At 42.5% G+C, this 13,157-nt stretch overlaps 2 protein-coding genes across 8 annotated transcripts in view; both read right to left on the bottom strand.

The window, feature by feature from the left end:
* FBXO22 (F-box protein 22) overlaps positions 1-6,480 on the bottom strand; it is an 82,513-nt gene extending 76,033 nt beyond the window's left edge. For 5 of the 6 annotated variants that reach the window (XR_006274772.1, XR_006274775.1, XR_005295199.2 and 2 more), the window contains exons 1-3: positions 6,178-6,417; positions 4,551-4,683; positions 1,823-1,910 (exon numbers count right to left, since the gene is read on the bottom strand). Coding sequence is in view for 1 of the 6 variants with exons in the window: in XM_038418467.2 (XP_038274395.1) it covers positions 1,823-1,910; positions 4,551-4,683; positions 6,178-6,281 (325 nt within the window). In the remaining 5 variants the exon portion in view is untranslated. Of the gene's footprint in view, positions 1-1,822; positions 1,911-4,550; positions 4,684-6,177 lie in introns of all 6 variants that reach the window. The other variant, XM_038418467.2, reaches the window with a different exon arrangement.
* A 2,651-nt stretch (positions 6,481-9,131) lies between these two features.
* UBE2Q2 (ubiquitin conjugating enzyme E2 Q2) overlaps positions 9,132-13,157 on the bottom strand; it is a 74,625-nt gene continuing 70,599 nt past the window's right edge. For both annotated transcript variants that reach the window (XM_038419143.2, XM_043493863.1), the window contains one exon: positions 9,132-10,840. In XM_038419143.2, coding sequence (XP_038275071.1) covers positions 10,809-10,840 — 32 coding nt within the window. In that variant the 3' untranslated portion in view covers positions 9,132-10,808. The remainder of the gene's footprint in view (positions 10,841-13,157) is intronic.

Below are 13,157 nucleotides of genomic sequence, written 5' to 3' on the forward strand. Positions count from 1 at the left end.
GCTTCAACCACCATTCCAGAGGACAGGCATCCATGCTGATGACGAGTTCTCCTCGATAACTTCCAAAGCAGTGCGGACCAAAGCCTGTTCATTTTCATCATTTGAGTCAGATGCCACTAGCAGAAGGTTGATTTTCTTTTTTGGTGGTTTGGGTTCGGTAGTTTCCACATCAGAGTTTTGCTCTGTTAGGACTTCTAAAAGCATGCTCCACACCTCATCCCTCTCGGATTTTGGAAAGCACTTCAGATTATTAAATCTTGGATTGAGTACTGTAGCTACCTTTAGAAATTTCACATTGGTATCTTCTTCCATTTTGTCAAAATTTGCAGTGAAAGTGTTCTTAAAATGAACAACATGTGCTGGGTCACCATCAGAGACTACTATAACATGAAATATATGGCAGAATGTGGATAAAACAGAGCAGGAGACAAACAATTCTCCCCCAAGTAGTTCAGTCACAAATTTAATTAATGTATTTTTTTTTAATGAGTGTCATCAGCATGAAAGCATGTCCTCTGGAACAATGGCATGAAGAGGCATATGAATCTTTAGCACATCTGGCATATAAATATCTTGCGATGCCAGCTACAACAGTGCCATGAGAACACCTGTTCTCACTTTCAAGTGACATTGTAATTAAGAAGTGGGCAGCATTATACAAACTTGTTTCTCTTCGCAATTGGCTGAACAACAAGTAAGACTGAGTGGACCTGTAGACTCTAAAGTTTTATATTGTTTTGTTTTTGAGTGCAGTTATGTAACAAACAAAAAAATCTACAGTTGTAAGTTGCACTTTCATGACAAAGAGATTGTACTACAGTACTTGTATGAGGTGAATTGAAAAATACTATTTCTTTTATCATTTTACAGTGCAAATATTTGTAATCAAAAATAATGTACAGTGAGCACTGTACACTTTGTATTCTGTGTTATTACTGAAATCAATATATTTGAAAATGTAGAAAAACATCCAAAAATATTTAATAAATTTAGGTATTCTATTAACAATGCGATTAATCGCAATTAACTTTTTTGAGTTAATCGCATGAGTTAACTGCAATTAATCAACAGCCCTAATTATTATATAAACCGATACAGATAGGGCCCTACCGAATTTAAGGTCCATTTTGGTAAATGTCATGATCATAGGATTTAAAAAATCTGAAATTTCACCATTTCAGATATTTAAATCTGAAATTTCATGGTGTTTTAGCCATGGTGGTCCCAGCCCAAAAGGGGATTGAGGGGGGAAGTTGCAAGACTATTGCAGTAGGGACTGCAATATTGACACCCTTGCTTCTGGCGGCGAGACTGCCTTTAGAACTGGGCTCCCAGTCAGCAGCCTCAGAGCTTCCTGCAGTCTTGGGAGATTCCCAGAGGTGGGTCTGACCCAGCTCCAGGAGCGGCCTGACCCCCTGCAAAAAAAGTGACAAACCCCCACTACACCATGCTGCCCTCACTTCTGTGCTGCTGCTGGCACTGTCTACAGAGCTGGGCACCGGGCCAACAGCTGCTGTTCTCCACTCTCCAGCCGCCCAGCTCTGAAGGCAGCACAGAAATAAGGGTGGTAATCCTGCAACCCTCCTAGAATAGCATATTTCACGATCCATGACATGTTTTTTCATGGCTGTGAATTTGATGGGGCCCTATATATAGGCTATCCTACATTTACATGGATCCCATCTCTTGATGAAAACCCAAAGTGACAATACCCTCTTGACAATATCACATTACCTGATTGTTTTCCTTTAAGCATCCTATTCCATTATAATTGTACATGACAAGGTTCTCTTAAAGAAGTATAGATAGGATTTATACATACCTCTCTTTTGTCCGTGACACTCTTCATATCCACTGAAAGTCTCTGCATCTGCAATGTAGAGCACTGTTTGTGGTAGCACATGCACATTCTGTAAAGTACAAAAAGATAAATGAAAACACAGTATAAGAAAAGCAGACTCTGCTACCTAACTGCTGGCTGCCACACATTTGTCCCACAAAGAAAACCAAAATGAACTAAAAGGAGTACCTGTGGCACCTTAGAGACTAACAAATTTATTTGAGCATAAGCTTTTGTGAGCTACAGCTCACTTCATCGATTCGATGAAGTGAGCTGTAGCTCACGAAAGCTTATGCTCAAATAAATTTGTTAGTCTCTAAGGTGCCACAAGTACTCCTTTTCTTTTTGCGAATACAGACTAACACGGCTGCTACTCTGAAACCTGTCAAAATGAACTAGAGGCAAGAAAGGGAGATTCCTGGAAGTCAATGATAGGAAAGATCCGGCTATGATAACCATGAGTACATCTCTAGTGCCTTTTATCAAAGGACCTCAGCGCACTTTACTGACATTAATTCTCATAACTGGCCAAACAGCTGTCAGATGGTAACTGCTTTGTCACTACTGATATAGCCCACATTTGTGGCCCTAAAGGCAGATCACTCCACATCCAGTTGTAAATCTCTGGAGCCACCCAGTTACCACTTCAAGAGCCGATTTATATATATATAAAAACAATAAAACTGTCCAACTATAGTGATTTGTACACCTGTGTTTCCAGAGAAATATTCTATTTAAATATTCATTGTAGTTTGGAACTAGAAATACTTTCCTCTTTTGATATTCGGTGGTCCAAGTTCTCTAAAATTTGTATCACCTGCTTCAGCTTCGCTCATTTTAAAGTGCTGTAAACCATGCATTGATCACTCTCCAGTGTATATTTAGGTAAGGGGCTAGAACTTTTAAAAATTTTAGATGAAAAATGAGGGCTTATATTCTTCAGAATGCTGAAAAAATGGGACCCTAGACTTGTCACAGATAACTTACTACCTGCCACTGGCAAGTATGTTTCCAAAGCTGTACCGCTGTCTGCCTGATTAGACACAGTTGTTTAAAATTCTCTCAAATTAAGGATCAGTGTCAACATAAGAATATATTTTAAAATAAACTTTCCTTAGCATGTTATCACCATTACCTTAAATTACTAAAAGTCAAATGAAAATTTACAATCCAGTTTAAAAACAGAAATCCTGCCTATTACAGCCTGGCCCAGTCCCACTCTCTGAACAGACACCAGTCTGGAGTGAGTGGACCTAACTCACTAGATTCAATGTGCTTCTAACCCCTTTGGGTCTCAGCAGTGACCAGTCAGTGTTCAAAGCTGTGCGTCTCTCAGGCACACTCCCAAGAACAGACCCCATGTCTGACACTCTTCTTGGGTAGTGGGGCCCTGCATTCCAGCTGCCTGGACTTGTGAATCAGTGCCACAGCCTTCCTGAACTCCCAGTTGCTTAGACATGTTACCCCCAGAGCCCACCTGGCTTGGGAACTCTGGCTGCCAGTTAAACTTCTCTGGGACAATGTGGCAGAGAAGCAAAGAACACAAGCTTAGCAAAAGAACTTCTTAACTATAGACATTTTCTCTTAAAAAGCATTAGTGAGTTAAAGAGAACACAAAAACGAACAAAATCCCGACCACAGCCGCCCCCCCGCTCCAAGTCTGATCTCTCCCCGTCTGAGTGTCTTGGCTTTGGACATTATCCTTAGGCTTGGCAGCCATTCCTGCCTTCTTTAGCTTGGTCTTTTTACCTGTGCAGTGGACTAGCCCCCTTGCTTAGAAAAGCACCCCTCTTTTAAAACAATCTCTGCCTCCTTTGATCCACGGTGCAGTCCTTCCTTCCCCCAAATTCAAAGTCAATGATCCTACCAATTGACCCCGCCATCGTTCCAGTAGGGAAGAGTAATTCAGTGTTGATGGCCCTTGATTGCTCTGTCACAGCTTCCCCCACCTGCCCACCCATGGATGCTCTAATCCACACAAGAACTTGTAAGAGGACATTAAGGTCACACTTCAGAATGAAGGTTACAATACAAAGCAGAGCTCCTAAAACACAATGGTGATCACAAAACAAAATGGGGTTCTCTGACTTCAATGGGTAAAGGGGTCAAGACCAGAAAAAATAAACTGAAATATGTCTGATTTGTATGACCAACCCAAGCTTTATAATGTTTTTTTTTAGTGAAAGTCAGACAAATCATGAAACTCCATAATGTAATGCTTAAGGGCAAATGGCCTAACATTCCCTAACCATAAAACAGCTGTATAAGGACATAAGAACATGAGAGCGGTCATACTGGGTCAAACCAAAGGTCCATCTAGCCCAGTATCCTGTCTTCCGATAGCGGCCAATGCCAAGTGCCCCAGAGGGAATTAACAGAATAGATAATCAAGTGGGTGACAGGGGATGGATCACTTGATGATTACCTGTTCATTCCCTCTGGGGCACTTGGCATTGGCCACTGTCGGAAGACAGGATACCTGGCTAGATGGACCTTTGGTCTGACGCAGTGTACTCACTCTTATGTCCTTATACAGCTGTGTATAAAAATTGAAACTTAAAAGGTACACTACAACAACAGTATGGAAGAACTGACTTTAGAAAAACATATCACCACAGACTCACAAGTATGCATGTGGATTATACCACCGTAGTTAGAAATTCACATTGGCCATTCCAATGTATGTAGTTAACAGTGGTATTTTACCTACCTCAAGTTCTTCGGCTAATGCATGGACCAGTGAATGACTATCAGATGGACCAGGCTCAAGTGCAGAGACCCATGCTATGCTCTGCTGTGTTCTCAGTAATCTTCGGGCACATTCTCTCCATAACCGGCAAACACTAAAATACAAAAATTTACTACAATATACAAAAAGGAATCTTAGCAGCTGTCAGATAACCATTTTTTTTTTTAAATTTTTGACTTGGAAGTATCTATCCCACATTCTTATGAGAAACTCCTGCAAGTAAAAAAATAAATAAATAAAGTTCAAGTTTAAATCACAAAGTGTAAATTGTTGATTGGTTTTCTACTAACATCTATTAAAGAACAAACTGAATGCCTTATTTGTATGGGTACTGTTTTAAGATTTGTTTCTGAATTTCAAAAAATGCCAGCAATTTTGACAATTGCCTCGCTTAGTACCAGTCACAATAAATTAAGCAAACAACATGTCAGGGGGTAGTTGGTCAAGAGAGCATATTGAATAATTCATTCCCAGCTCCTCTCTACAGCACAAATATATAAACCAGCAAGACAAAATGCTGTTAAAGTACAGAGAAAGTAACCTTGTTTTATGCTGAAAGTGTCTAGGGACAATATACTCCTTGTACATGTGAAAAAAAGTCTTTTTTTCCTTGTGTTATCAGATTTGGTCACTAAGTCTATTCTTCTAATGATGGAGTTCAGTGGCAGCAGAACTCAATGTATGTAAAGAACATAGTGATGTGCCATTTTACGTTTCCCTCCAAAAATAAAAAAAAATGTTAATTTGAAACATTGAAAACAAAACGAGGCCTCACAATTCATTTAACATAAACAGCTGGTTTTAAAAACAAACTTGTCAAGCAATCACAAAACTCCTCCTTTCAGAGCGTGTGCGACAGTTACAGCTCTGCTAACCATAACAACACAGCGCTGCTAGGGCTCCTTTGATCGGAGGAGCTCAAAATACTCTGTCAATATTTACAAACGTGACAGGCACTATCACGAGCTTCTCCCAAAGCTGGGCGGCTGCGTGGGACAGCAACAGAGAGCTAAATAAGCGGCAGCACCGCGGACTCCTTCGCAACTTGGCTGCAGTAAAGAGCGTGGGTACTAAGCCATTGTGAGGGCTGGGCTGACTTCAGAGAGGCTTGGAAGCGCGGGCTGTTCGCTCAACGTATCCCCTGCCCACCTCCCTGCAGAAGCAGCTAGGCCTGGTCAGCGGAGCAGGCCGAGTCCAGCCCTTGCTTCCTCTTACACATTGTTCAGGGTCTTGGAGCCTGGGCGCTGGCTTCACGTCACCCAGGCCACGGGCCCAGCCATTCCCCCGCCGGCAAGGGGAGTGACTCGGTCGCGTCACAGGCCCGGGCACGCGCCCCTCGGAGCGGAACATGCTCTCGGATCCCAAACTGTCCTTGGGCTCCGCTCCGCTCCGCGCACGAGGCGGGGAACAAGCGGGGGCCCGGTTCCGGGGAGAGCGACGGCCCAAGCAGAAGAACGGGGCCCTGCCAGCTCCGAGGGCGACACCGGGGCGGTCTGAGGGAAGGAGCTGGGCCGCGAGGGTTCAGCCCGCGGAGGCAGACCCCCACCCCTCGACCTGCACCGGCGGGAAGCCCCGGGCCGGTCCTCACCAGGCCGCTCGCAGTAATGCCTTGGTGGGCAGGAAGCTCAGGATCCGCTCCACCACCTCAGCCAGGTTACTCAGCACGTAGGGCCCTTTGCCGTCCGACTCCATGGCAACCGCCACCCACACTTCGGCTCCCGGCGTCTGCCTCGCGCACCAAGAAGCCGGCGGGCAGCCGAAAGCCCCTAGCCGCGACGTACTCCGATTACGTCATCCGCACGGCGCCCACTTCCGGTCTCCGCCTCTAGAGCACGTGACCAACCACAAAGCCGTTCCCTGTTGTGGGGCTGGTGCATGTGACGACTGGGCGACTAGCGTCTGCGAACTGAACACGTGATATTGCGACAGACGCTGGAGTCGTGACTTCCGGTTCTTGGCGATAGGGGTGGGGCATGTGTGGCTAGTCCAGGCCGTGGAGGCCGGGGTTCGGTTCCCTGCTCAGCTGTGGCCTTAGCGTCTGACCTTGGGCAAGTCCCTTAGCCTCCCCGTGACTCCTACCCAGTTGTACTCTAGAGACAGCAGCAGGGCCCAGCCACACAGGGGGTGAGGACCAATACGTTAAATGATGGGGTGTGCTTTATTGTTAACAGAAAAGGAGCACCTGGGGCACCTTCGAGACTAACAAATTTATTTGAGCATAAGCTTTCGTGAGCTACAGCTCACTTCATCGGATGCATTCAGCCCCTGTAGCTAACGAAAGCTTATGCTCAAATAAATTGGTTAGTCTGTATTCGCAAAAAGAAAAGGAGTACTTGTGGCACCTTAGAGACTAACACGGCTGCAACTCTGAAACCTGTTTATTGTTAACATTGCCGGGGGTGAGGTAGAGAGAGACAGCTATGCCTCTGTCTGGGGAGTGGGTATGCGGCGGTGACCTAATCCCCGGCCCACAAAAGGCCAACAGCCTCAGGAGCCTGCAGCAGTCATGCCTGGCTGCCCTCCCTTTACATCCTGCCCAAGCACTGTACGGCAGGTGAAGAACACACTGCACTAGGACGGGATTATCAGCCATGGGTCCGACCACTGGCATAAGAGTCCAGCCTAAAAGCTGTGTTAACTGGGCCTGGAACAAGTGGATTGATGTGAGAAAGTAAAAGCTACACATTCTCCTCTGCTCCTAAAAAAAAATCCCAACCCCTTCCTGCCTCAACTTGTTTGGTTTAGGCTCAGTTACATATAAAGTGAGTTTCAGAGTAGCAGCCGTGTTAGTCTGTATTCGCAAAAAGAAAAAGGAGTACCGGTGGCACCTTAGAGACTAACAAATTTATTAGAGCATAAGCTTTCGTGAGCTACAGCTCACTTCATCGGATGAGGGATTTTAAGGCATAGGCTGTAGCTGGATTAGAGTTGATCAACAGCCCTTCTCAACCTAAGTGAGTAAGAAAAGAGAGACAAACCTCCAGCAGCACATCTTAAGGTAAAATTCTCCCCACCCCACACAACATTTTACTTTATAGAGGAGTAACGATTAAGCCAACTGCACAGTTCCCTGGTAGTAAGGGGGGGGGGGGGAGAAGAGAGAAGAGAATGAAAAACTAAATTTTAAAACCACATACCAAAAAACAGATAAGGGAGATTTGGGCAGCTGTAGTACCAAACACTGCTTTTTAAATGTCCTTTTAGAAAGCCGAAGCAGCTCTGTTTAGCTCAAAAGCTTGTCCGTCTGTTCTACCAACAAAAGATGTTCCAAGATCTTACCCATCTTTTCTCACTCTCATATCCTGGGACTAACAACTATAACACTGCACATACCTTTCAGAAATGGTCAGCAGTTTCTATGTTAATGTCCCTTTAATGCAGATTTCTATGTGGAGTTACTTTAGCGTCACCTATATTGACATTTCCTCTACCCACTGCCCATGCAGCTCAAACTGCTGAAGATAGAACCATTTTTGTCCTAGACTCCCATACAACATTAACTTACAGTGGCAGAGTTGAGGCGCACTCTAATGTATTTTTAATTCTTTAGGTTTAGGAAGATTTTCCATTTTTGCAAGGTAAATGGGGGATCAAACTCATATGCTCTTACTGCAAAATAATTATTTTGTTTCCCGTTTCTGATTTAGATTGTGAACTCAAGGCAGGAATTGTGTTAGTTGTCTGACAAAGGGCAACTGTGGGATAGCCCAGCATTCAGTGCTGTCTGTTTCCATTTACCAAATGAGGCAGATTTGGCTACATGCCTAATGATTTTCAATTCCAATTGTGTAGTCTTTTGGCTTTCCTAGAATCCACTCAAGATTAGAGGAGGGCTGCTATAGGAGGCTTGATTCCATGAAAATTAAGGTGTTTGGATGAGGAGGAAGATATTCAGAGAAGTGGAAGATTGAGTCCGATTGCTTTCCTCCCATTTGCTCATTTGTTGGTTAACAAGACATGCAATTTGAAGGTCCCATTGACCTTAGAGGATAAAGTAGCAGCAGTGAATGAGTACTTCTCATCTGTGGCTGTGCAAGTCTATTTCCACCCCCCCACCCATGGGCCTTACTACCAGTGATCCATGTGATTTTTATACCTTAGATTACATTGCACTTTATGACAGGTTTCAGAGTAGCAGCCGTGTTAGTCTGTATTTGCAAAAAGTAAAGGAGTACTTGTGGCACCTTAGAGACTAACAAATTTATTAGAGCATAAGCTTTCGTGAGCTACAGCTCACTTCACGAAAGCTTATGCTCTAATAAATTTGTTAGTCTCTAAGGTGCCACAAGTACTCCTTTTCTTATTGCACTTTATGCAGCCATACCTGAAGACAACTTAGGAACTTCCATCAAGTGCAGAATGCATTGGTCTACATACTTAGTGGTGCTTTTCACAGGAGCATTTTACACCTGTGCTCATGAGCCTGAAATTCAAAGAGGTTTTGACTTGTTGACCAGTTTTTCCCTTTACATGTTGGTTGGGACCACACACACACGAACGAACAGAAAGCTATCTATATTCAAAGACTAACCACAAACAGAATAATTCTTAAAATGGTTCTTTATTCATAAACTTGATGCAAGTTTATAAATTACTGTACATTGCCAAATAATTCTGCAATGAAAAATGAAATCCAAAACAAAGCATGCCAAATGTGCATCTGTCAACCTGCTAGCCCATTAGAATATTAAAGAATTCAATAATGTATTCAAAATTTTAGCCTCAGGTTTTAAGGAACTTTAATGCTTAAAGAGTTCTGCCTTTCACTTAAGGTTGCTATCTGAGTAATTGGATACCAGGATTGTATATGAATATATGTACAACCAAGTAAGCAGAAAGGCTGGCAAGTCATCCACTATACTCCCTAGAAGACTATTTGAAACAAAACAGTACGTTATCAGGAGTAGTGCCAAATTCCTTCAATCTGTTCTTTCAAGCTAAAAACTGGATCTAGAAGCAAATGCACAAGGGCCAGTGGGTGCCTGATAGAGAAAAGAAGAGCACAAAGTTGATAGTTGTAACTAAAAAAAACCCACATGCTTCTGGGCTAAAAAAGTGCTTAATCCATGGTACACACCCTTATATCAATCCCTGGCAGTACAAAGGTCTAATCACTAATACTACAACCAAAATAGAATTGATTTAGGTAAGGCAATGAAATATAGTAATTACACAGACCCAGATTCATTTCCTAATAATGAAAGAATAGTTCCTGTTAGTCTTTCAATAACAAAAAGCACTGTCATGACTATGGCAACATTATTTTTACAACTCTGAATCAGGTGATGTCTTTTTTGTATTTTATTGTAACTTTTATATAAAAATTTTTGTTCAAGGATTTTCATTTTGATTTGTGCCAATCACCTTATAAGTTCATTAGTTTACAAATGATTGCAACAACCCGTTAATAAAATGGAACACCTAAAAAGATTTTTAGTATTTTAAATAACTTCAAGCTTCATACTGTGGCTTCTTTCGTTAAGTAGCTTGAGCCAACAAGTAGCAGGAACAGCCCAGCAAGATTCTGATGCCCCAGTGGAAGTGACTAGTTACAAGGTTTTATTGGCACAGCCTTGCTCTGCTTAAAAATACAACAATCTAATAAAGAGTATCTCTTCCAAGAAACAGTTCATATCCTTACACAGCCATGAAAAAAGTTTAATGACTTAACATACATGTTGTTTTCCTATATCTTTAATTTGGCAATACTACAAATGTTTTCATTTTAGACCAGAAAAACTACTGTGATTTACAAGACCTGAAATTTCCTAAAACAGTATTAAACAATGTATTAAACTTCGTTGGCTTTAAATGAAACATTACAATGCAAATCTCTGCAGTCCACATTCTGCAAAAGGTAAGAAGTAGTGAGCAACTCCTATTGAATGATCTTTTAGTAACTCAATAGCCAGCTTTAAAAAGTTTGCACTTTTAAATAAAAATGAAGGTAGGGAGCGGCCCAAATATGCTTAATCCATAGGGACAAATACAGTAAAGGCCAAAACTGCTCAGTCCAAGATACCTAATAAGAGCAAAATGGTAAGGCTGTAAATTATACTGGATGTGTCAGTTGACAGATTATCCACTAACTTATCTAATAGCTAAAGTCTTCAGTACGGCTGTTATAGGGGCACTCGTAGCTTGAGTCTGTGTGTGTGTTGGAAAGAAATAAAAAAAGAGCTGTTTGACATTGGTCCAGGTGTACAACAGTCCACAATATTAACCGTCTTCTTTTGGAGGAGTGTACCAGCCTATAGAAGAACAAAGAAACGTATTAGGCACTCTTAACTTTAGTGCAAGACAGCTTTACGGTCCATTTTGATGTGTAATTGAAATTGTGTTTGAAAACTAGAACAATCCTCCACAGGCCCTAAACTCCTATTGATTTCAATGGCAGTTAAAGCACTCATCATCTTGCAAGATCAGACCCAGTATTTACATTTGAAAATAAAGCATTAACATTGAGCTCCTGTTGGCAGCAGCCATCCTGCTAAATTAGTCAAATCTTAAGATACCAATATAGAAAGCAAAGAGTAACGTGATCTATTTTTCATCTGCTTTAGTTAAGACAAAGGTCCAGATTCTGGGATGTATTAGCAGGAATGTTATAAGCAAGACAAAGAGTAATTCTTCCACTCTACTCAGCACTTACAAGGCCTCAAAACTGGAGTATTGTGACCAGTTCTGGGCATCACACTTCAGGAAAGATGGACAAATTGGAGAAAGTCCAAAGAAGAGCAACAAAAATGATTAAAGGACTATCAGGAAAGATTGAAAAACTGGATTTTAGTCTGAAAAAGACAACACAATAACAGTCTGCAAGTATGTAAAAGGTTGTTATAAAGAGGAGGGTAATAAATAGTTCTCTTTAAATCACTGGAGACAGGACAAGAAGTAATGGGCTTAAAATTGCAGCAACGGAAATTTAGGTTAGACATTAGGAAAAAACTTCCCAGTTGTAAGGGTAGTTAAGCACAGGAATAAGTTACCTAGGGAAGTTGTGGAATCTCTGTCATTGGAGGTTTTTAAGAACAGGTTTAGAAAAAACAGCTGTCACGGATTGTCTAGATAATACTTAGTCCTGCCTCAGTGCAGGGGACTGGACTAGATGACCTATCAAGGTCTCTTCCTGTCTTACATTTCTATGATTTTCAATCCTGCAAGCCTTGCAGTCATTTGTTTGATTATATTGGTATATGCATATGAATATCCCATTTTGCATATGCATGCTCAACTTTTGCACAAGAGTTTGAAAATATAGGCCAAGATGTTCCTGGTGTTACAAGTCTGTTTCATCCTGCTGAAGACGGAATGGGAATGAAGAACTATAACAGCAAGTTCAGAAATGCCAACTAAGCAATTTACCTTTCAATATATATTTCAGTTGCTACATACCCAGAATAACTTCTGAGCCTGTAAAAGTTCAGTCTGTGAAACCAAAGTGTGCACAATTTTTTTTTGTTTCAAATGGACACTGCCAAAAATCAAAATACCTATTTAATTCTATCCACCACACTAGCAAAAGTCTTAAGAGATCTGCCTCAAATTTTGTACGATTAGTATAGTGCCTACTTGAGCTGTTCCTGAGGATCTATAGTAGCCATAAGTTAACAAAGAAGCCTTTAAACATCTTTAATACTGTGGATGCTTTGTGTATTGGTAATCAGTGTAGTGTATAGGTAGAACTAAAACAGAGAGCCATATTGACTTTTTTAGAATCTTAACTCCTCACTTAACATTGTAGTTATGTTCCTGACAAATGCAACTTTAAGTGAAACTATGTTAAATGAATCCAATTTTCCCATAAGATTTAAGGGGAATGCGGGGGGGGGGGGGGGTTAGATTCCAAGGAAATTTTGGGGCAGACAAAAGGCATTATATACTGTACAGTACTGTGGTTGGGAAGTGCCCCAGCTTACCCCACACAGGCACAGCCCATTGCAGGCAAGGATGCTAGGAAGCACCTTCGCAGCAGCAGTGGCAGCTTACCCAGAGAAGAACAGGTGCCAACTTTGCCGGGGGATGCTCCAGGCCCGCCTCTTCCCATCCCTGCTCCACTCCAGGCCCACTTTTTCCCACCCCCACTCCACCTCCTCTCCGGAGGACACTACATCCCCGCTCCTTCCCCACCCCCAGAAAGTCCTAAGCGCCGCCAAACAGCTGTTTGGCAGCGCTTAGGAGTTTCTGGGAGGGAGGGGGAGGAATGGAGACATGGCGCTTCCCTGCTCCTCCCCCCTCTCTCCCAGCGCTTCGCGCTTAGGACTTTCTGGAAGGGAGGGGGAGGAGTGGAGATGCAGTGCTTCCCCACTCCTTCCCCTCCCTCCTGTAAAGTCTTAAGTGCCGCCAAACAGCTGTTTGGCGGTGGGGAAGCGCTTGGAGGGAGAGGGCGGAGAAGTGGAACTTGTGCAATGCTCCTTTGTAAAGTCGCTGCTCTTCCACAAAATCTTACATGCAGTGGACAGAGCAGGCAGCCAAATAATGTTAGAAGGGAGCACTGCACAACTTTAAACAAGCATGTTTCATAATTGAGCAGTGACGTAACTTTGAAACAACATTAAGTGGAAGGAC

Source organism: Dermochelys coriacea, chromosome 10 (genome assembly GCF_009764565.3).
Source record: "Dermochelys coriacea isolate rDerCor1 chromosome 10, rDerCor1.pri.v4, whole genome shotgun sequence".
In the NCBI taxonomy this organism is placed as follows: Eukaryota; Metazoa; Chordata; order Testudines; family Dermochelyidae; genus Dermochelys; species Dermochelys coriacea.